Consider the following 25,236-nt stretch of genomic DNA (forward strand, 5'->3'; position numbering starts at 1 on the left):
TTTTTTGGGTTTTTCACAGTTATGATCATACTATATACAATCTTGTTTGAGTCGGGAACATCCACAGGTACTCGGGGCTAACTCTCCCAATGGACATTTTTTTCATCCACCAGACTCGAACCTGGTTTGTTATTTCCGGTTTGTTGTTCAAGAAGAATTAAACATGTACCAGTTTAATATTGTATCAACTAGCAAGCGAGCGCGTCTGCTAATGATGACGTGACGATGATACCCCCAACTTTGTCTAATTTCGTCATTTCACACGTTTCCGTATTTCAACATCTCTCTTTTTTCCTCTATGATCTGTCTCATGTCGTTTTGACCAAAACGAGCCACCTTGTTGAATTTCAATTTCAACGTTATTCAAACTCTCTAATTCATTTTTTCACTTCCCTTATTCCGTGATTTTCAATTTCTTCTTCTTCTTCTTATTTTTTCGTCGCTACCTTTTCCGTGTTAAAAATGAAGTCGTCGCTAAACAAGTTGAAGAGAATCGCACTTCCGAAGAGCGTTGGAAAAGAGAAGAAGAAGTTTCAGCAATCTGCAAAGTTCGATGAGCTTGCTCTTGCTGCTAAGGTTTCTCTAACTCTTGCATACTTAATATTAATTTTGTTTTCAATTTCTTGATTTATGTTTTAATTTTATTTAATTGCTTTTTCTATTATACTTCTATTTATGTAACATTTTGATTCATAGCTATTAACTTCATTAATGATTCCACGCGAAAGAAATCATTTAATATAATAATAATAATAATAATTTAAAAAGTGATGGATCACAATACAACTAGACTACATATTTTGTCTCGTACTTTGTGTTATCAACCGTCAGAAAAATATTTAATAATTAAAATTTTAATTTAAATATATTTTTTCAAGCAATCAGAACTCAGAACTGAAACATGCAAACTGTGAGACAAAATAGATGTAACCATGTACTTAGAATTGGTAACTAGAAATGCGAACCATGTAACTAATTTTTTCTGTATCTAAGGGTATCCTCACCCATTTTGTACAAGGAACTAATCTCTATAGTGGTGTTTGATTGCCTCTCCCAACAAGTGTTACATACATCAATCAACCGTTTGACATTTTAGTGGGGATCCAGTAGGGCCTTTAACCATTAAACCAATATCTTGTTGGTAAATCATGTAACTGATTGAGTAACCATTATGTAAAAAAATGATTTATCTTTACTACTAAAATATTTGAAATTGGAGGTGAGAATAGGGATGTAATGAATAAGGGGTTTCTGTAACATATGAGAGATTTGGAATAAAATTGAAAATACAAAACGTCAAAAAGTTTTGGAATGCAGGGACTATGTTTTAAAATCAAGGATAAAATTATGATACCATTTGATAATGTAGCATATCTGACCTAGGGCGAAAAAGCTTGGTTGTTATAGTTGTTGCATAGTAATTATTATCTATTAATTAGTGATGTGAACTATTAGGTTTATGTAAGTATTTCTTTGAGGAGCAAAGGCGTTTTGTTCTAAAGATGAGACATGGATTATGAGTATCATATGGAAATTTGGTACCATTTAGTGATATGATAGTTATAGTTATAGACCTATGATGTGAAAAAATAGTATGGTAATGGAAGACTGGTAAAATATGTATAAGAGTCTCATGCCCCAATTTCTCCACAGTGGTTTCTTGATTTTAGTGACATTAGGGGGTTTCCTTTTCTGTTTTGCAGGACATGCAGGAGATGAGAGATTGCTATGATAGCCTGCTTGCTGCTGCCGCTGCTACGGAGAACAGTGCTTATGGTAAATGTTACTTTGAAACTCAGTTGATATCATATCTGAAGCTTTGGCTATGTTTGGATAGCTTAAGGTGGGACGGAATGGTTTGGGATAGGTTGGCATGGAATGGCATAAAGTTTCGCTATCATTATTTGGATATTTAATGATGACGTGGATGAAAGATTCCATTCCATTTCTTTAGAAACTTCTAGTGGAATGGAATGCAATGCATTTGTAAGAATTATAAGTATTTGTTTCCTATGCCTTTTTATTCCACCACATTCGAAGAAAAAGGGGTGTGTGGTGGAATTTGATGGAATGGATGTCATTCCATCCTAATTTTAAGACACCAAACAATGGTTCCCATACCCAATCCATTGCTTACCAAAATTCTAACATAGCTATCCATTTTTCGTAATACTCCTCATATATGCACCCAATTGGTGTAGTGAAGGCTTGCATGGCCTTTTGCTCTCTTGATAAAGTTAGCATTGCATACATACCCAAAATAAGGAAACAGCTCATGGTGAAGAACTTCCACTCCTGGCATGCCTTCTTACTCTTATTGAAATTGTTTGTTGTGAGACGTGACTACAATTTTGATTATAGTGAGATAGCATCATAGAGATACTTGAAAATTTTAAAGTCTCTAGGGTCTCTCTTTTTTCTTACCGGCTCTCAACTCTAATCTATATTTTTTTAACCCACTCTATCTCTACTTTATATGTGTCTTGTAGTTTTTAAGATTAGTTTTAATGCCTTGAAAATATGAAGGTCTCTGGGTATAACTTCCTGTGTTATGTGTTCCAGAATTTGCAGAGTCACTGCGGGAAATGGGCAATTGTCTTTTGGAGAAAACAACCTTAAATGATGATGAAGAAAGCGGTGAGTGCATAAGCATTTCATAGCTGTCCTATCCAAGTTACTAAGCCTTCATTGCTAGTTGATTTAAATCGTGTATAGTTGTTGCTACACTTTTTATGAACTATACGCAGGTAAAATTTTGGGGATACTTGGAAATGTGCAGCTTGAACTTCAAAAACTTGTTGATATCTATGTGAGTATTTGTTTGAGTGCAACCTTTTGATTATTTTACTCTTCTTTAAGCATAGTGCATTTGCAAAATATTTATGATGACTCTATCTTTCTCTTCCTCAGCGTTCTCACATCATACAGACTATAACCAACCCATCAGAGTCTCTTCTCAACGAACTAAGAACTGTTGAGGTATGTTTATGTACTTTCTATTTGTTGAACTTTTTTTACTCCTAAGCAGGCTCTACTAGATGATAGTATTTTAATTTCATGAAGTTCAGGGTTTGTTAGGGCATGGCATGTAAGGGATTTGAAAGTTGTTATTAGAAAGAAGGAGAATGACAACAGTGGCATTTGGACCCTTATAAGATAGTAAGAACAGTTTCAAAATTATTAGGATACAAATAAACTTGGTTTAGGAGAAGACATCCTAATATTGAACTACTTACCAATAAATAAACTACTTTTAAAAAGCGTGCTGTTCAATTTTTCATCTTCTCTCAATTTAGGATTAGACTTCCAAACATGAGGACTATATCCTCCTTAATGTGTTTTGGAACCATATAGGTGTTTCCTTGTCTAGTGCAGTAGTCAATACTTTTAAGATGCGTTGATTTTTATGATACTTGCTTTTAAGTTTTAGCCTAAAATGCACTTTAGGTCCCTTAACTTAATTCATTGTCTCATTTTGGTCCCACATGTTTTATTTGTCTCATTCCAGTCCCTTAACTTTGTATTTGTTACCACTTTAGTACCTCTGTTAAAACTTTTGGTAACACCGTTAATAAGTGTCCGACATGTTTCATTCAAGTTGCGCCATATCAGTTGGCCATGTAGGACACATAGGGCACTTATTGATGGAGGGACTAACATAATAATGGTAACAAAGTTAAGGGACTGAAATGAGACAAAAAAAGATAATTGACCAAAACGAGACAAACAAAGTTAAGGGACCAAAAGTGTATTTTTGCCTAAGTTGTAATATAGAAATTTCTTGTTACTACATCTTAATGTCTTTCTATTCCTTGTGCAGGACATGAAGCGGCAATGTGATGAAAAAAGGTCTGTACTTAAATAAGAGTTATTTTTCTTTAAATTATCCATAGGTTTCATGAATCTGGTGTATTGCTTTCAGAGATGTCTATGAATACATGATTGCCCAACATAAAGAAAAAGGAAGATCGAAAAGTGGTAAAGGTGAAAGTATCACTTCACAGCAGTTGCAAGGAGCTCATGATGCATATGAAGACGAAGCAACACTTTGTGTTTTCCGATTAAAATCCCTGAAGCAAGGCCAGTCACGTAGTTTCCTGACACAGGCAGCTCGTCACCATGCTGCTCAGGTTTTTATTTTAATTTGTGACCTTTCACACCCAAATATTTTATTATTTTTCAGTCTAAGCCTTGATGCATTTTTTCCTCTTATTCTGCTTCTGCTTCAAATATAGTTGAACTTCTTCCGGAAGGGACTTAAATCACTGGAGGCTGTTGAACCACATGTTAGGGTGGTTGCTGAACAGCAGCATATTGATTACCAATTCAGTAGCCTTGAAGAAGATGATGTTAAAGATGGTTATGATGATGATGATGAGAATGACTATGAGACCAATGAAGGTGGTGAATTGAGTTTTGACTATAGATCAAATAAGCAGGGGCCTGATATTGTTTCCACATCACCAAACTCAACAGAGGTAGGAATTTGATATGATTCAATATTTGTATGGTTGTAGTGCCAAGGTGCATATTGAACTTCATTCTGTTTGTTGCTTATTTGATTTTTTAAAAGCAATATTTTTCCCGCAGAAGCATGTCAACATTATTATTTCATACCTGTTTATACCTGTAACCTATACCTTGCTCCAACATTAAAAAGAATACCCCCATTAAAATGCTGAGTCATTGATGGTGTATGGCTAGGTGGTGGAATCAGGTTTGTAATATGTTCCATCTTCAACCACAAAATGCAGAGGCGATAGTTGTTAATCCTTTTAATTTATCAAATTTGATACTGCTAAGTATATCATCAATCAGGTGTATTTAAAATTCCAGGCAAATAAGCCCCTTAATCTCCTCTAGAAAACTAGGAATAAAGATCATGAATAAAATGTAATTATATTTCTATTTATTAACAGAACGTAAAAAATCCTTAATCTTCAGAAGATGCGCTAGAGTAATCATTTGAGAGAACTTCAGGGATATTGGTGTAGAATTGTAGAAATGACCATTTCAGTTCTCATTGTTGCCTTGTTCTCTAGTTGTTCATCAATTGAAAAATATTCTATAGTTTGAGGTGGTTCATCCTCTAATACATCTGTTAACTTGTCTTCTGGCAGATTAGTTTTGACATGAACCAAGGAGATTTTAAAGTCTCAAGTCATTATCCTAGGATTAGCAGCTATTCAGCTCCAATAATTGCTGAAAAGAAATTTGACCCAGCTGAAAAAGTAAGACAACTGTTATCGTCATCTACAGCTAAGTCTAATGCTTATGTACTTCCTACACCTGTCAGCATTAATGAGACAAAAAGTAGCTCTGCCCCTCGCACCAGTGCAAGTGGAATTTCACATAATTTGTGGCATTCTTCCCCTTTGGATGAAAAAAAGAATGAGAAAGATTTCATTGATGCTAGATTGTCAGCACCAACTATCCCTAGATATCACTCTGTTCTCAAAGAAAGCAACAGTGAATGTACTTCCACCCAGTTACCTCGCCCTTCGGCAGAAGGACTATCACTTCCACAAGTTGATATTTTCAATGCTTATGATACTGACAAGATACAAAGGCATGCTTTTTCAGGTCCATTGACTACAAAACCATTGTCAGTAAAACCTAGTTCATCTGGTGTTTCTATAGGATCAACTGACTTACCACCGCTAGTCTCTGGGGTATTTCCGCATTTACGAATGCCTCAGCGTTTATCACCAAAAGTATCTCCTGCTGCTTCACCTCCCCTTGATTCTTCTCCTAGGATAAGTGAGCTTCATGAGCTTCCTAGACCCCCTTGTAATCAATCTACCAAACCAGTGAAATCTTCTCAAACAGGTCACTCTGCTCCATTAGTATTTAGAAATCCCGAGCATCCTTCAAATAAATTTCCTTCAGTTGTATCGAGTGCAGCATCTCCACTTCCAACCCCACCTGTAATTGTCTCTCGGAGTTTTTCTATACCACCTAGTAGTCAGAGAGCTATGGCATTAGGTGTTACCAAGTATTTGGATACTCCCAGAGTTTTAGAGAAGGTCAAACAAGCTGCATCACCTCCACTTACACCTATATCCCTTGGAGCATCAAGTAAACTTGACCTGGCTTCTCACTCTAGTGAAATCCAAGGTGAGACTCTATTTCTTGTAGTTTGTAATTTTGGTATATAGGCATTTGTGTATGCTTTTTAGTCTTTAGCTACTTGTGCTTCAGTCCTATATAAATGATAGAGTCATCTTATTAAGTGATGCATTTTGCTAACATATTTGTTTTCATCATTCTGAGAAATATGAAATATGAATCAAGACATGTCAGGGTCGAACCTCTGAAGGTCATGTATGATTCACAACTCAAACATTAAATTTCTGGCTACAAAATATCCGCTGAATATAAGTACTTGATCTTAAATCCCATTCTGAAATAGGCTTTGAAGTGGAATTTATGTTTCTTTCATGTATTGTTGTAAGAAATTGCTTAATCCTTCAATATGTGATACAAAATTGGAACTCAAGTGAAGAGAAAGATAATTACCTTCAATTGTTGGTAAATGTATCTGCTCAAAAATTTGAATTGGCAGCACTCTTTTGGTTTTACTTTTATCTACAAGTTGAATTTTTTATTTTGGTAATGGGCCTAGGAAAGCTCATGCATTATTCATGTTAAGCATCTATTTAGCATTCGGAACTGAAAATCCTCACTAAATGATACTGGAAAGTTATAAAACTTCTTGCTATTTGTCTATATATTTCATTTACTAGGCAAAGCTTATGTCTTTTTTACTTCTTCATCTGTTAATGCTAATCCTTGAATATAGTTCGAAATAAAATTTCATAAGTGGGGATCCAGTTATTCCAAGAGAACTTACTCCTCATCCTAGCCATCAATTCTAGGGAAATCCAATGATTTAGATCTACTCACTAATTCAAATCATTGGATTTCCCTAGAATTGATAGCTAGGATGAGGAGTAAGTGGACCCCTTCCCAATTTCATAGAAGTCTAAGTTTTGTACCTCCTCTCGTTAGTCCTGATGCCTTGTATTTCCTCCACTTCATACTTTTGTGCTATACAAAACCTAGTTCTGTTGCTGGAAGATGCTGAAAGGCATTAAACTGATAAATATGATTCCAATCCTTAAATATCTTGAGTTCTTGACTGTCTGCCCTCTGGATGCAGTTAAAGGTGAATTTGTTAATGGAGTATAAAATAGTGAAATTAAGTGTTCTCATAAAACTGTAATGTATAAAAGCAAAGATCAATAAGTAACTTATTGTCATTCTTGGCAAATGCACATTTGGATTTCAGTGATGTATCCTTTTGACCGTGTCATTTAGCATAGTGATAATCTTATCAACTCTCTTTTAATTTAGTTGTAGTTGTCAGAGGTTTTGAAATAGATAATTTTTCTTTTGTGATTGTTTGTTCATTTCTTATCATGAATTGTAGGAGGGGATTTGATTTAGGGAATTAATCTTGTAATGTGTAATTGATTCGGGGAATCAATTAGGGTTCGTCATTGTCTTCTTCTAATCTTGCAATCAATAAAGAGGTATTAGTATCCGAAATTTAATTGATTTTGGATCGATTTTTGTTCGGATCTTCTTCTTTTGTGCATTCTTTTACCGGTGTTATCACTAGTATCAGAGCACCGATTCTGGTGCCCTGAAAACCACTGTCGTTTCACCGTCACTCCATGAAGACTCAAAGTATGTCACGCTCCGGAGATGATTGGGAACAAGAACGCGAAGAGATGAGAATGAGATTGGAATTTGTGGAATCATTAGTGAAGAAGCATGAGGAACAAATGGCGGAAATGACCGCGAAGATGGATCGCTACGGCTTCAATGCCGACGCCGAAAGCTCCGTTCACGGAGGAATTTGTCGTGACCACGGCGAGAGAGGAAGCAGGGAACGGTTGTCCCGTGAGGCGCATGACAGGGACGACTCCCGTGGCAATGGAGTTCGTCGCGGAAAGGAGATTCATAGAGAAGAGGATTTTCGTGGGGGAATTCACGAAGGAAATGATGACTCCTGTGGCAATGGAGTTCGTCGTGGGAGAGAAACTCACAGAGAAGGCGATTTCCGTGAGGGAGTTCCCGACGGAAATGAATTCCGTGGAGGAGTTCACGATGGTGATGAGTTCCGTCCAGAGGTACAATATGGGAATGAGTCCCGTGGTGGTACTCGTGGCAGAAATGAGTTCCGAGAAGGAATTCACAGTGGAGAGGAGTTTATGCGGGAAACGTGGAGGAAATTGGAAATTCCAATCTTCTCTGGCGAAGATGTGTTTGGATGGACTCATCGATTGGAAAGGTATTTCTAATTGAAGGAGCTAACGGAAGGGGAGAAAATGCAGGCCACGGTTATGGCACTCGAAGGGAAAGCATTGAGTTGGTACCATTGGTGGGAAAAGTACAACCCTAGGCCGAATTGGGAAGAATTCAAGATCGCAATGGTTCGAAGATTCCAACCGTCGATGATTCAGAATCCGTTTGAGCAGTTACTCACCCTCAAACAAACCGGTTCCGTGGAAGAATTTGTAGAGGAATTTGAGAAGTATGTTGGAGCATTGAGAACCATTGATCCTGAATTTGCAAGAGGCATATTCTTGAATGGTTTGAAGGAAGAGCTTCGAGCCGAGGTAAAGTTGTATGAGTTACAGTCTTTATCTGAAGTAATACAAAAGGTGTTATTGATTGAGCAAAAGAATGTAATATTGAGTAGGAATGGCACGTATGGTTATGCAAGCCGCACCGGAGGAAGTCAGAGGGCAAATCCGTATTCTAGAATTGTAACTGTGGAATCAAAACCGGCAGGAGAGAGGAAGCAGAACAGCTTCGGGGGGAGTAACACGGTTGGGCAGTTTGCACCGAAACCAGTCAGCGAAGTTGTGCGGCCAAGAGGGGAGAAATTCAAGCATTTAACCAGCACTGAGGTGAGGGACAGGCGTGAAAAGGGGCTATGTTTTAGATGTGATGAACCTTTTACTAGAGATCATCGGTGCAAAAATAGGCAATTTTGAATGCTTATTATGGAGGAAGAAGGGGAAGAGGAAGACGGTGTAGGGGAAGAACCCGTGGATGTGGTACAAGATTTACGGTTGTCCTTGTGTTCCATGTCGGGATTCACTACTACCCGATCCTGGAAGGTAGAAGGGGTGTTAAGGGGGAAAGTTGTGGTTGTGCTTATTGACTGTGGGGCTTCTCATAACTTCATAGCTAATGAAGTTGTGCAAGAGTTGAGTCTAGTAGTACAGGATACTCCTTCTTACATGGTGGAGGTAGGGGACAGACATAAGGTGAAGTGTAGGGGGAAATGTCCCCAATTGTCTTTCCAGATACAGAATTTGGAGGTGGTCCTAGACTTTTACCTTTTCACTCTCAAGGGTGTTGATCTGGTGTTGGGGTTAGATTGGTTATCTGGATTGGGTGAGGTCCAAGCTGATTTTGGTAAATTGGAGCTCACGGTCAAGCAAGGGCAGAATTCGATCTGTATCACAGGTAACCCAGCTTTGGCTAAAACGGAGATTTCATATGGTGCATTGTTGCAGGTGATTAGAGCTGAAGGTGAGGGATTGATCATGCAGTGTGAATCATCGAGTCCAAGAGGGGTTGAGAGCACGCCGGTCCATATGTTGTAGTAGCTCGAAGACTTTGGTGAGTTATTCACAGATCCTACCGGCTTACCACCAGTCCGAAGGCAGGATCATGCCATACATCTGATTGAGGGGGCAGCCATCCCCAATGTGAGACCGTACAAATATCCACACTATCAGAAAACAGAGATCGAAGGCCTGGTTAGGGAAATGTTGGAGTCGGGGGTTATTCAGCATAACATCAGTCCTTATTCCAGTCCTGTCATTTTGGTGAAAAAGAAGGATGGGGGATGGAGGTTCTATGTGGATTATAGAGCCTTAAACAAGGTGACCATATCAAACAAATTCCCTATTTTGATTATTGAGGAGTTGTTGGACTAGATTGGGGAGCCATCGTCTTCACCAAATTGGATTTGAAATCGGGGTATCATCAGATTCGGATGCGGAGGGAAGATGTGGAGAAGACGGCTTTCCGAACCCATGAAGGTCATTATGAGTTTGTTGTGATGCCTTTCGGCCTCACTAATGCACCTTCGACTTTCCAGGCCCTCATGAATGAGGTATTACGACCCTATTTGCGGCGGTTTGCGTTGGTCTTCTTCCATGACATTCTAGTTTACAGTCTAGATGAGGAGTCTCACGAAAAGCAGTTGAGGGAGGTGTTGACCGCTTTGCAAGTCCATTCACTGAAAGTCAACAAGAAAAAATGCAGTTTTGCTAAGCCCAGTTTAGAATATTTGGGCCATATTATCTCTCATTCGGGAGTAGCGACGGATGAATCTAAAGTGGCCATTATGAGTTCTTGGCCAATACCCCGTGATTTAAAGAGTTTAAGGGGATTTCTGGGCCTCACCAGTTATTACCGTAGGTTTGTGCAAGGATATGGGAGAATTGCCATGCCTCTCACGGATTTATTGAAAAAGGATAACTTTGTGTGGACCGAGGATGCCACTAAGGCCTTTAAGACCCTCAAGGCTGCCATGGTCAGTTTACCGATCTTGGCCGTGCCCGACTTCACGAAGACCTTTGTGTTGGAAACCGATGCTTCCAGTAAGGGGATTGGGGTCGTGTTGATGCAAGAAGGTCTCCCTTTAGCTTTTTGGAGTAAAGGGTTATCAGCGAGATCCCAGTTGAAGTCGGTTTATGAGCGAGAATTGATGGCGTTGGTCCAAGCCGTGCAGAAGTGAAAGCACTACGTGATGGGCCACCACTTTGTCATTAAAACGGACCAACGGAATTTGAAATTCCTTACAGATTAGAGGCTTTTTAGTGAGGAACAGTTTAAATGGGCAGTAAAGCTCATTGGTTTGGATTTTGAGATTCAGTTCAAACCAGGGAGGGAAAATTCTGTGGCCGATGCGTTATCGAGGAAGACCTATTATTCGACACTCTCGGTGATTAATGTTGGAGATGCCGAGGGTTGGTTCCAAGAGGTTCAGCAAGAGCCTAAGTGGAGGAGGGTAATCCAGGATTTGGCAGAAAATCCCGATTCTCATCCGGGGTTCCAATTTCAGGCGGGGAGGTTGGTATTGCCCAAGACGTCTGACAAGTTACCTCTGATTTTAGCCGAGTGCCATGATAGTGTCGTCGGGGGTCACTCGGGGTTCTTCCGCACTTATAAGCGGGTTTCGAGTTTCTTTTATTAGGACGGCATGCGTGGGTATGTGAAGCAGTATGTCGAGGCGTGTGATGTCTGTCAACGCCAAAAGTATTCCACTTTAGCACCTGGAGGGGTCTTGCAGCCACTTCCTATTCCTACTCAGGTATGGCAGGACATTTCGATGGATTTCATATCGGATTGCCGCGATCTAATGGCAAGGATACCATTTTGGTAGTGGTGGACCGGCTCACGAAGTATGCTCATTTTTATCCTCTTGGCCATCCCTATTCGGTTAAGGATGTAGCTTCCGTGTTTGTTAAAGAGGTGGTGAAGCTACGTGGGTTCCCGACATCGATAGTTTCGGACCGAGATCAGGTCTTTTTGAGCCATTTCTAGCAGGAGTTGTTCCGGTTGGCAGGTACACATTTGAAGTACAGCACGGCTTACCATCCTCAAACGGATGGGCAAACCGAGGTGGTGAATCGCAGTTTGGAAACATACCTCCGATGCTTTGTAGGGCCTAAGCCGAAGAAATGGGTAGAATGACTTTCATGGGCAAAGTTTTGGTTTAACACTACTTATAACGTTTCTGCAAGTATGACTCCTTTCAAAGCCTTATATGAGAAGGATCCCCCGATTTTGATTAAGGGGTGTACTTTTACGTCAGAAGTTGAGGAAGTAAATCAACTTTTGGTTGCTCGAGATGAGGTTATTCAAGAGTTGAGGAAGCATCTGTTATGTGCCCAAGATTTGATGAAGGCTCAGGCCGATAAACATAGACGAGAGGTTGAGTTTGAGGTTGGAGATTGGGTATTCTTGAAACTGCAACTGTACAGGTTGAAGACTCTAGCTTCAAGACCTTCGACCAAGTTGGCGGCTAAGTTCTATGGCCCTTACCGGATTTTGGAACGCATTGGGCCGGTAGCTTACCGATTGGCATTGCCTAATCATACACGGGTCCACCCCGTGTTCCATGTTTCTTTCTTGAAAAAGGCTTTGAAACCGGCTCAACAGTCTCAACCTCTTCCGTTGATGTTGTCCGAGGAGTTGGAATTGAAGGTGCAGCCGGCGGCAATCTTGCAACACTGCATTGATCAGAATGGAGATGTTGAGGTGTTGGTGCAGTGCGAAGATTTGTCGGAGTGCGAGAATTCCTGGGAGTCAGCGGCGCAAATGCAAGATGCTTTTCCTCAATTTGCCCTTGAGGACAAGTTGGTTCATCTGGGAGGGGGTATTGATAGGGTGCGGGAGAGACCACCTATCACTAAGGTGTATCGGAGAAGGCCACGTGGCAGCCACTAGTCCACGTGGCAGTCCACTTGGCCATAGCATCTGCAGTGCAGAATCTCGTGGCAGCAGAGAAGGAAGAATCAGAGCAGTGTAACTGCCGTAGGGGAAAACTATAAATAGGAGTGGGGGAGGTTAGGTTGAGTAGCTTTTGAAGTATTTTGTAGGAGGGGATTTGATTCAGGGAATCAATCTTGTAGTGTGTAATTGATTCAGGGAATCAATTAGGGTTCTTCATTGTCTTCTAATCTTGCAATCAATAAAGAGGTATTAGTATCCGGAATTCAACTACTGGTGTTATTAGAAACTATTCATCGAGTGATATATATTGTGCTCATGTTTATACGGGATAGTTCCATTCCTTTAATAAAACAATCCCAAACAATGGAACACCATTTTAACTATTTTCCTTCCATTCCTTCCGCGTCTACTCCATTCATCTAGCATTAATTATTTTCATTGTAGTTTAACTTGTCATATTAATTTTGAAGGGGAAAATGTGAGTAAAATGTTTATCAGTGGATGCAGGTGGGAGCTAAATTTCAGGCACATTCACTGAGGCTGAGTTCTTTGGAAATATTGAGTTCAAGTGTTTTTATTCTATGCTTGTGAGGGCTAAATCACTCTCCCTTAAGAAGGCTCAGGAAATTATGTGAATATGCTGTTATGTATTGTTTAGCTTCTCATCTCAATTTGTATCTATATTGTTTTTATTTTAAGTAGTGATGATGAGAACTAAACTCTGCATGATTGTGTTATTATCTGTTGTGTATATATTTGGATGAAAATTTTTGTTCCCTTCTCAATTAAATCCAACTTGAAACTTTTCATTTTGTGGAGGATGATACTATTAGTGACCCCAAAATAATTTATGTCCCATGGGGCTTCAATTTTCATACAGCTTAACTTTTTCGCCCTTATTGTGCGAGATAATCTTTATTTTCCTTTCCTTGTTTGGTTGAAGAGGGGAAAGCAATGCTTAGTAATTTTCTCTATCTCAAAAACCTCGCTCTTTGGGGTAAAGCAAAAATGGGATAGGAGAGATTTTGAAGTCACTGTTTTCTTCCTATCTCCTCCCCCAAGTTTATGAACCAAATAAGGGATTTTAATTAAAATTCCTCATTTCCTTCTTACGGTGTGTGAATACTCATTTTTGTTCGGCCCATAAAAAGCCTAACATTATTTTTTCCAAAATAAATACTTTCTCAAAATAAATTAATTACTCAAATGAGTTTCCAAAAATAAATGTGTTATATAAACTTACATCTTTTCTCAAAAGAAATTTAATCAAACTCAACACACAAAAAATCGAAGTGGAAATGAGCTTCTGGAAACTCATACAATATTATATAAAATAAGAAAAAGAAATGATTAATAAATGATTTTATTATCTTATTTTTAGTTTTTTCCAAAATTGTAATCTTAAATAAATGTGAAATAATTAAAATTATTTTTTACTAATTTATTTGATTTTTTTCGAATTTAATAAAATAAATAATTAATATTCTAAATATCTCTATTTGAATTTCACATAATTAATAAACAAGTAAATAGATAAAAAAAATCTGTACTTCTTTTACAACTTTACCATCCAATGAAGCCCGTGGTGATCTATTGATGAAATAACATGTCATACTAAGTGTCTCTGCCCAAAATCCTTTGGAAAGTCCAGCATTCAGTCTCATACATCTCGCCCTTTCTGTAAGAGTTCTATTCATCCTCTCTGTAATACCATTCTGCTGAGGAGTCTTCTTCACTGAAAAGTGTCTCTGAATGTCATGTTCCTCCCAGAATTTTTGAAACTGTGAGTTTTTGTACTCCGTACCATTATCTGACCTCATGTATTTGATTTTTCTACCAGTCTGGTTCTTTACCTCTGTCTTCCAAACCTTGAACTTGGCAAAAACTTCTGACTTATGCTTCAGAAAATATACCCAGACCTTGCGAGAAAATTCATTAATGAAGGTAACAAAATATCTAGAACCTCCTAGGGATGGTTCCTAAGTGGGTCCCCATACATCAGTGTAGATATAATCTAGAATATCCCAAGTCCTGTGTTGGCCAGCCTTGAAACTAACTCGTTTCTGTTTCTCAAGCACACAATAATTGGACAAATCTAGCTTGCATTTGTTGACTTCCCTCAACAGTCCTCTTTTGCATAGTTTTGTCATGCTATGCACACTCATATGTCCCAAACACATGTGCCATAATTTTGTAGCACCGTGGTCTAAATCTACTAAGATCTCTTCAGCCACTCCAGCAACTCCACCTACAACTATTCTCCCTAACAACTTGTAAGTGTTCCCTGTAGTCCTTTTACCCTTCATCACAGTCAGAGCACCTTTTCATACTTGAAGAAACCATCAGCTCTATAGTTAAATCCTTTCGTCTGCGATGTCCCCAAAGAAACCAAATTCTTCTTCAAATCTGGTATGTGCCTAACCTCACATAACGTCTTCACTACACCATTATCCATCAAAATTCTGAGTTCTCCCATACCAATAATTTCACATGCTTTATTATTTTCGAGATACACGAAATCAAAATTGTCTGCCCTGTATGTGGTGAACCATTCTTTGTTTGGTGTCATGTGGTGGGAACAACCACTGTCAAGTATCCACTCATCTGTACTGTGATTTGATGACATAGATATTAGATCAACTTCACTGTTGTAACCAGAGTCATCTTTATGTGCGACATTTGCAGAGATGCAGATACCCCATCTTTCCCCACCGGCTTGCTAGGACTCCATTCATTGGGATTGTCCTTTTTGTAATGCCCAGTTTGTTTGCACTTATAGCACTCTACTCGTGTTCTGCCCCTAGAATTTGGTCTTTTCCTTTTGGCAGGACCTCTGCCTTGTCTCCTCCCACACACTTGGTTCCCTTTCATATACAGACCATCACCTTGAGACCCTTCATCTACATTCTGCCTTCTTTGAGTGTGGGACAGGAGTGCATATGTGATCTCATCTAGTTTGATTGAGTCTTTCCCGTAGGTCAATGTTGTCACCAAGTGTTCATAGGAATTTGGTAAAGAACACAGTAATATTATTCTTTTGTCCTCATCATCAACCTTCACATCAAAGTTTCTGTAAGTTATTGATCACTTGATTAAAATTGTTGAGATGTTGTTGCAACTTAGCACCTTCCTACATCTTCATGCCATAAAGTCTCTATTTCAAATACAACTTATTTGTTAGAGATTTGGACATGAACCACTTCTCTAATGTCTCTCATACCTCTGCTGGTGACATCAGATCCATAACATGATACATCACCTCATCTGATAGACAGAGCCGTATGGTTCCCGCGGCTTTATCCTTCATCTCTTCCCAATCCAGTTGATCCAGATCCTCTGATTTATTCTCACGCAACACCTTTGATAGACCTTGTTGAGCCAACATATCCTTAACCCTCCTTTGCCACAATATGAAATTACCAGTTTCATCGAACTTCCCCACCTCAAATTTGGCACCTAGGTTAAGAGCTATCTGATACCAATTGTTGGGAACAAGCGAACAATCAAATAGTAAAGAGTATAGAGACAAGAGAATAAACAAGAGTTTTAACAACGAGGTTCGACCAATTGTGCCAACGTCCTCGGGTGCGTTGAACGACTACCACATATATTATTAGAGAATAAAGATTAGTGTTTTACTATTCATCTCATTGTTACATTAGGTTTACATAACATAAATATATATAGCCATCTACCCCAACCCATTTACAACAATACATACACTAATAATATATAAATTTTATACATTTTTATTATATTACCTACCATTAATATTATTTTTCGAATAAATCTTTACGATGCATATATAAATATTTACCATGATAATGCATCAATATTGTGTGGAATGACGACATTATGCTGGTTTTTTTGGTACTATAAACACAAACATGGGACATGGGTTGCCATAACATACCCTTTCTCTATCTCCTCCACTTTACCCTTCTACAATCCCTTAAACCCAAAAAATTTGAAAACAAAATCCATTTCTAGAACACCCTTTTGTTTGATTTTATTTATCTTAGGTGATTATTATTTGATCTGAAACTAGAATTTGCAGAAGGTTATTTGATATGATTTGTATTCCTGATTCTTCTGTCACCAACTTCATTGGTGGGTTTTCTAACTTTTCTTGTCTGCTACCTAACTTTGTTTGATTTTCCTTTCTATGATTATTCCTTTTTCTGAGGTTTATGTAGTTATTGCAAAATCTGTTTTCTTTTTTGTTGTGGGCTTTGTCAGTTTTTGATTTGTGTGGTTTTGATTCTATGAACAGCTAAACTAATAATAATAATATTAAAAATAAACCTTCTGTGCTTATGTTTTTATTTTCATGTTGATTGGTTAAAAAATAAACAATTTGTTTCTGTGTATTATTGGTCACTCTTAATTCAGCTTCAAAGATCTGTTCTTAGATCGATGGTTTTCAACTCCACTTCCCCATTGAGGTATTTGTGTATTTTATTTTTTCTGTTTCCTATTTATTTTAATCTCGGACCCTTATAATAATCTTTTTTATCGATAAGGTTGTTGCTTAATGATTAGGTAGATAGACCCTGAAAGTTATGTATGTCTGCCCTCCTCAGATCCCACCGACCTACTAGGTAGGGCCTTGGACCGCTCCTTTTTTGGATGATTGGAAATGTAAATTAAAAAATGTAATAAGCGAAAGGGTTCGATTTTTTTAATCTAGTAAGAGTTAGGTTTTAAGTCCGAATTAGTAAAGTTGCGTGCAATGTTTTAAATTACACTCGCGGTTATTGCGATTGTGAGCATTGTAGCCCTTCTGGTGTCAATTTTTTTTATTAAAAAAATATTTTCGAATTCGATGTGGCCCAAATGCAGTCCTATGTTGTTGTGCCGTGGAATGATACAACCATATCATTGTGATTTCGTATCATTGCAATTACGGTGTGATGCGGTTGTGGCAGTCAGTCGGTCACTGTAACCACAATATTGCAGTCGCATCATATGATACGGTCCGCAATTTGAAATAACTGTGAGCTTTGTATTATATATATTAATGTGCTTATGGTTTTTGGAAGTCTGGGAACTGATGTATTTATTTGCAATTATGTTTCAGGCATAGGAACTGATTTCTTTACCTGCCATGAATTGTTCGGGTTTCATCTGTTGCCAGTACGGAGGTCGTGAGATATATTCTTGCTGTGGTTCTTGGATATATAGCATCATGTCCTTGACTTTCTCTGTATGCTCTGAAAAGCAGATAGTGGTTTTAACATCTCGAACGTGGATGCCTTTGATAGATACATAGCATTGGATGAAATTCTTGTATGTTTAGAATTACTTGATTAGGATTATAGGATTCCAATTGTAGTTGGTAATAGGTAGTAATAGTATGAACAATTGAATAGTGAAACTGGCAAGGGTGGAAGCTTGGGTTACTCTTTCTTGTTGATGATTTCGAGTCTTGCCATGATGATATGGTAAATGGACAAATGGTAAACTGAACATTTAAAACCACACCGAGGAATTGCATTGATAATTCAAGCAAGCTTTTCATCTCATTAGGAAGTTCAAGATCCATATTACTGAATACTGGTTAAAATATCAGTGATGGGCTTGCCACAAATACCACAAGGTGAAACTGCAGAAAATGTTGAAACTGTGGCTGCTGTTTTAGATTGCTCGCAACAATTTTCCGATGCAAACCCCTCCGGTATGAGCAGCAGCATGAACAGTGTAATCAGTAGTGGATTGGCTGCATATACCCTGGGATCCTCATTTAATGATGATTTATCTAGCAAGACCCCCACATTTGATGATTTCACGAAGAATCCCTGCTTTGAAATTTCAAATGCTTCGGATAATACGTTTTATAGAGGAGCCGTGGAAGTCACTTCCAATGTTCACAGTTTGAAAATTGATTCAGCAGAAAGAAGTGATCTGTTTAATTCGAAAAGCATGCGATGTGCTCATGTTCCTGCTTCTAGAGTTGTGGGTTTCGATTCATGCCGAACAAGTTCTTTGACTGATGGGTTGGCTGTAGTTTCAGATGCAAACCTTCATTCTTCTGCTTTTACTAATGTCGCAGCCAATGATACTGAAACTGGCAGTTCGTTGGTCCGAAAACGACTTTTATCTCCGCTAAGCAGTATGCTCTCCCCAAGGCATTTCAAAGGCGATCCCCTGAACATTGGCTCCAAAAATAACGAGATTGCCTCCCTTGTTAAAAATGATAATGTCGGGAACTCCACCGCGCAAGATAATAAGAAGGCAAATATTGGGAGTAAAAACAGTCATATAATGTCTTCGTGCTCCTTGACAAGTTGTTTAGAGCAAAAAAGCGTGCCACACACTACAGAATCCATTTTTCTGTTTGATGGTACTTTGCAAGAAAATAGAGGACTGTTATCTCAGGGTAGTTCACCCACCGCCGGAACTGATCACTTCAGACAATCAACTCAGTTCAGACCTCAAAGTGGCTTATTTTCCATATCACCTAAAAGTTTGAGCTCTCCTCTTTCCTTGTCACCTCTCGGTCCTAAATTTTCCGAAAGGATTAAAACTTTTGAAGGATGTAGGAGTGTCGTTGAGGAGATAAAGAATTGCAATAAAACTTTATGGCGTATAGAACAATCACTGGATAGTTCTAACTCATGCCGTACGTTAAATATAAAAGATGACGATTTAGGAACTGCATGTAAGTCTTTTGAAGATGTTGAACTCTTATGCAAAGACTTCTCTCCTTCCTCTCTGGATGATATCACCGAAATGAGTTGGCCACTATCTCAAGAACCCATTCCCGCTTTTCACTCCATGAGATTCACTAGAAGTTTGAGTGGGCTTTCAGTCAGGAGGTCTTTGGTTGGTTCATTCGAAGAGTCTCTTTTATCTGGCCGGTTCTTATCTGGAAACGGTAGCAAGGTCTGTACATTTGAGGATTTCTGTATTATAAATGATCTCTTGCTTAATGCTAAATCGTAGACCTGGAAGTTTAAGACAATTGACCTTGGTTGCTTGTTGCTATTCTTTTATGTGTAGAACATTGATGGTTTTCTTGCTGTGCTAAGCATTACTGGAGGAAACTTTTCTCCGAAATTGCAAAAGCTTCCATTTTCTGTTACTAGTGTGGATGGAGATTGCTCCCTATTATATTATGCATCAATAGATCTCGCGGGAAATTCTTCCAACAAGTTAAGAGGCCAATTTCTGAAACGAGGGCTTATCAATGATGATTCGCAAACTGTTAAAAGTCAGTTGCGTGTACCAATAAAAGGACGAATACAGCTGGTATTGATATACTACTCATTTCACTTTTAAATGTTAACCCCTGTATTTGAGTGCCTTCATGAGATGATTGATAGACATAGTAAATAATAGAGAAAGAGCTAAATGTGAATTTGCTTTAGTTGCTCGAGTTATTGGCACCCAGCATGCTGATGTTATATACATGAAAGAGTAAATACAACTTGTATTTTCAATTAGAATTGAACTATTTCATAGGACCCTATTTTTTCCAATGATATTAATTATGTTTACAACTCCCAAGTCTGCATTAATTGCATAATATCATTTCAACTAATGCCCCTCAACCTAAAGCTTCCTAAACTTGAGGTTGTAACAACTAAACACTTCAAAGGAAATTGAACTAAAAATTGTGCCAAATTATGTAAAAAGATTTGCAGTAACTTCCTGAACTTGCATCTGCATCTAGGAGAAGGAGAAGACAAAGTTAATGCAAAGTTCATGAATAGTATTTAGGATGGAAACATGACTAGTGCGTCTAGGATAGAGAGCTAGGGCCATAGTATAACAACAACAACCAATCCTTTATTCCACTAGGTGGGGTCGGCTACATAGATCAAGCGATGACATAATGCTCTATCATAAATATAATCATCGTAAAAGTAGTGATCTGTAAGTCATTCTTAATCATTTCTCCCATGGTTTTTCTTGGTCTCCCTCTTCTTCTATGAAGTGGACTAGTCTCCAATTGATCTACCCTCCTTAGAGGGGCTTCTACTAGTTTTCTCCACACATCTTCAAAGCACCTAAGCTGCGATTCTACCATCTTTTCTATAATAGGAGCTACTCCAACTTTCTCTCTAATGCAAACGAGACAAAAAGTCAGGGCTAAGGAATACGGAACTGAGATGGGGCTAGTGCATTTGAGATCGAGAGTCAGGGCTGAAGTATTTCGAACAAATAACTAGAGTAGTGTAGTCAGAACCAACATAAAGTACTGTCAGAATGATTGCTGATGAGAAAACAAGTCACCACAAACATGAAGTATAAGTTGAGGCATTATTATTCCATTATCCCCCTCTATAATATGCTAGCATTGGAAAAGAGATAAATAGTAGCCAAAACAATAGAAATACACCACAGAATGTGAATAGAGTCAATAACATTAATCACACCAATTAAAAACAACGACTAAAGCATCAAACATTTTAGAACTACATCCCACAACCCACAGGTACCAAACATTATAGGCATATCTTCATTTGTGCTATGTTTGGCGAGAACGTTTAAGGTGGTAGAGAAGGAAAAGGATCGATGTATTTGGACTAGGCTTTACATACCTATCAATATTTTCCCTTCTTTAGTCCCCAAATAAATCCCTTTTGGCCAACATATAAGTATATTAGCACCTTTGGTTCCACTTTCAAGTCATCTGTGCAGATCACTGTTTTTTATGTAAGAATGCCTTACCCTTGCATGTGTTTGTTCTCTGTAGGTGCTAAGTAATCCAGAAAAGACTCCCCTTCACACTTTCTTGTGCAACTATGATTTGAGTGACATGCCAGCCGGTACCAAAGTAAGTTTTGCCAGTCTGGATGAAACTCTGGCTCAATTGATATGGGCATTCTGCTACTTAATGCATTATTTTTATGACATGGCCAATTTTAGCTCTTAACTTCCACCTCACTTCGAGATGGGTAGTCGGGTGGCTGTCTCATAAATGTGGGCTAGCCATATATGAAAAAAGTAAAAAGCGCGGCTGAATGCATGAGACTTTCACTTAGTGCGGTCCGGGGAGTAAATCATTACACTCATAATATCTTAGCATCATGTAAGTACTCAAAATAACAAAGCATTGAAACCCATGTGATGATGAGAACAGACAGCCAAATGGAAATTAAGTCGTAAAAAGCAAAGTACTTCCAAGACATAAGTAACAAAATCACATACAATAGTAAGATGATTTCTCATTTCCTCTAAAAGGAAATTAATTTGTGTGAACTTTATTTACAGAAAGTATTAATAAATCCATTTGAAGTAGAAAGTCACATGGTTTGTCCCTAGAAGTGATCAGGCCTTCATATATTGTCTAAAGCTATGCATAATTGATTAGTAAATGCATATAGTATTAGAAACACATTTGTTCCATTCTTATTACTCATTTATTAGGATCACAAATATGCCAAGATCCAAAAAAGTTTTTTACTCTGGTATGTCCTGTGCTAATGAGGATCCGGTAATAGGGGTGCTGAAGCAACATTCTATGTTGTTCTTTGGCAGCCAGGTTCTGTAAATGGTACACAAATGTTGGAATTTATTAATTATTTAACGATTACGGGTATAATTTGAATTGAAATGGGAGGTTCAGGGATTATGTCCCATTTTAAAAAAAAATAGGAGAGGTATTAATATCCTGAAAATAGTCTCTTCGTGTGCGAGGGTAAGGCTGCATACATGTATGTTAGAACTGGTATCTAAGAGAATTGAGATTTAGAGTTGTTGAATAATACTTCGGATTCAAGATCAAATCGATCTTGAATCTATAGAACTTTATTGATTTGTAAGAAGAATAGGAAATATTACAATGGAAAATAGAAACTCCCTAGTAACTGAATTGCTCCAATTCGGTTACTCCCTTTTCTAGACTTTTCCAAAACTATCTATTGCAAACCCACCATTCTTTATTTATACTAATCTAAGATGATTACCTTCAACCGAATTAACTACCCCCAACTGACTTTAAGTAACTTCCCTCTAATTCCCTTTCTTATTTCTCCTAATATACACCTTCCTAATAGGAGGCCTGGACCTACCCTTATCAATGTACCTTCCTCAAACTCCACTAGGTGAGAACCTTGTACGATGAGCCCCTTTTTAATTAATGATATTAGATGAAACTATATTTCTTACGAGTAAATGTCCATTTTCGTCTTCCAAATTATACACAAGAAAACAATAATCCTCTATTTATCAGGAACATCAATTTGGTTTATAATAATTAGTCAGTTTTTCCTTTTAGATTCCAATTTGATGGCATAAAATTGACATAGAAGGAAATTTGATATATATTATTAGCGGAGGACCAAGTTGAGGAGACAAACAATTGTAGAGGACTAAAATGGATATATACTCTTTCTTTTCATTCTATATTGACTTCAGATTCGCTGATTTCGAATTACCAAGTTCAGCCTGGACATTTTGGGACAACAAAGTTGAAGGCTTATAGAACTTGATGATTTTTTCAATTTTTGCATCACCTATGATGGATTTCACGTTTAACACTTGGATTGTATCTTGGTGAATTAGATATAGGCCATGAACTGAGTTCACCTATCTTCTTTTTCTCTACTTAACTTACATAAATGCTTGGTGTTACATTTTAAAATTATAGTGCATTTAGTTAGTTTTATATCAATTTCTGATTTCTTGTTATTTTTCTGAGTAGACATTCTTGCGCCAGAAAGTCACCCTTGAATCTTCTTGCTCCACTTCGGCTCCCATGAAACAAGGGTCGACAGAAAAAGGAATTTTATATAAGGGGAATCCAGCAACAGAAAAAGATCACGACATCTCGTATTGCAGAGAAGTAATGCACACAGATGCAGTTGATGTTGTAAATAAAACAAAATCTACAAATCAGAGAAATGGAAATGACTCTAGCTTGGTGAGTTTAATGAACAAAGAGGATTTTTCGAAGCAATCTCCTAACATCCCTTCCTTAGTAAAGCTTGATCATGGGTGTATTACTGATAAATGTAAGAGGAATGAAAGAAAGGAGTGTTGTGATAAAACATGTGATGATGATTCCGGGAAATCATTAGAATCCTTTTCTAAGATGAAAGAGAATTGTAATAGTGCCGGTCCTCTTCGTTATGCTCTTCACCTCCGTTTTATTTGCCCTTTTCCTAAAAGGACCAATAGATCAGCTCAAAAATGCAGATATAGTTCACTTCCAGAGAAAGCTGGATCGAACATGGAAGGCGAACGGAGATTCTACTTATATAATGATTTGAGGGTTGTGTTCCCGCAACGCCATTCAGATGCTGATGAGGGCAAGGTATGTGCTTGTATTGTGGCTTTGCCATGTCATTGGTTTATTTTTCGAGTTGAGTTTAGTGTCACTTTCCTTCTTGGTATGTTTTTGATTGAAATTACACCAAAACAACAGAAATCAGTTTAGTACAATAGATCCATAACTTATCGGCTGTATCGTTTTTTAATCCATGAGTGGCCATATGTTTGTATACATTTCTCTATTCTATCTCGAATATGCAATACCTCAATACACATTTATACTCACATAAAGCAAATGTTGTTCCAACATTGTTTAGAAATGAGGCACAAATAACATTTCTCATGCACCTACAAGCCTAATAGTTTTCCCAATGATTGATGGAGAATATTAAATGGTGCATATATTTGAAATTTGTGCTAGATGATAGATTTTAAACAAGGTTGGATCAATTTTCTTTTCTGTAAAAGATTGAACACAACGTTCCTTAATGGTTCTAATTTGTCTTTCTTAGTGTTATGCATATACAAAAAGAGGGTGAGTTTGGCACAATGGTAAGATTGTTGCTTGGTGACCATGAGGTCATGAGTTCAAATCCTCGAAACAACCTCTCTACTTATGGGGGTAAGGCTGCATACATCTACTCTTCCTAGACCCCGCTAAGTGGAAGTCTCGTGCACTGAACTGCACTTAAAAGTGTCATGCATATACAAAGTTATTTGTTTATTTGTAGGTGCATTTCCATGCTTTCTGAGTCTAACAAGGTTTCTTTGGTTCTATTTGACAGTTGAATGTGGAATACCATTTCCCTGAAGATCCAAGATACTTTGACATCTATTGAAGATTCTAGCTTACTTGCTCATAAAAGCATGCTGCTTTTATTGACCCTTTCCTTTTGTACATAGTCACATTATGGTCTTGAATTCATGTCAAATCCTCTAGAAAATGTCACTAACCCTCTTCCTTGTGTAAATATGTAACAATTTCAATAATTTAATGGGTTTAACTATTTTCAGCTGCTGGCCCAGTTAGGCAGGTACTGTGAAAAGTGGATGTTTTAATGCTTCATGAAACATAGGTTCCTCCCTCAAATTATTTTCTATACCCAAATCATAACTATGTACCAAAAGTTTTTTGAAGGTAATATAAAGTGTAAAGTAATGATTACTTACCTTTTATATCAAATAATGAAAGGGCCAAAGCATTCATTTACTTTAAACCCAAACAATCATTAAGTGGATTGAATGGAACAACTCAAGTAATAGTTCTTACACAAAGATTCAAATATTACTTGATTATGCCTAATTAATTTTTCCTAAATATTGTTTGATTTCATTAAATACTGAATTTAGATATTGATTAAATAAACTTGATAAGAAAAATAAATAAGATTGAATTTACATAAGAAAACTGTTTGTAGGATAAAGCCACCACTTGACTCTAGTGAATCCTTGTTATTGCTATCTTTCCATGAATTTGTGGAGGTGAGTCACTTTAATGAAGGTTAAATTTTCTCTCAAAAGATACAA

The 25,236-nt window shown here is 37.7% G+C and overlaps 2 protein-coding genes across 9 annotated transcripts; both read left to right on the forward strand.

The window, feature by feature from the left end:
* On the forward strand, window positions 275-13,298 carry LOC109343526 (uncharacterized protein At2g33490-like). The gene is made up of 10 exons (XM_019581864.1): window positions 275-576; window positions 1,704-1,776; window positions 2,563-2,637; window positions 2,748-2,809; window positions 2,911-2,979; window positions 3,821-3,849; window positions 3,923-4,130; window positions 4,236-4,478; window positions 5,121-6,117; window positions 12,988-13,298. The coding sequence occupies exons 1-10, from the start codon at window positions 463-465 to the stop codon at window positions 13,005-13,007; spliced, it is 1,890 nt and encodes a 629-aa protein (XP_019437409.1). The 5' UTR covers window positions 275-462; the 3' UTR covers window positions 13,008-13,298.
* LOC109343527 lies at window positions 16,401-24,750 on the forward strand. Of its 8 annotated transcripts, none has more exons than XM_019581870.1 (7): window positions 16,401-16,599; window positions 17,570-19,374; window positions 19,492-19,740; window positions 21,191-21,271; window positions 23,141-23,399; window positions 23,454-23,752; window positions 24,495-24,750. In XM_019581870.1, exons 2-7 carry the CDS (start codon window positions 18,064-18,066, stop codon window positions 24,546-24,548), a joined length of 2,253 nt encoding a protein of 750 aa, XP_019437415.1. In that variant the 5' UTR covers window positions 16,401-16,599; window positions 17,570-18,063; the 3' UTR covers window positions 24,549-24,750. The 8 variants fall into 8 exon arrangements, with proteins under 8 accessions (XP_019437415.1, XP_019437414.1, XP_019437413.1 ...); XM_019581869.1 differs by having other exon boundaries at window positions 17,570-19,006; window positions 19,058-19,374; window positions 23,141-23,752; XM_019581868.1 differs by having other exon boundaries at window positions 17,570-19,001; window positions 19,041-19,374; window positions 23,141-23,752.

The sequence above is a fragment of the Lupinus angustifolius genome, chromosome LG03, assembly GCF_001865875.1.
Source record: "Lupinus angustifolius cultivar Tanjil chromosome LG03, LupAngTanjil_v1.0, whole genome shotgun sequence".
In the NCBI taxonomy this organism is placed as follows: Eukaryota; Viridiplantae; Streptophyta; class Magnoliopsida; order Fabales; family Fabaceae; genus Lupinus; species Lupinus angustifolius.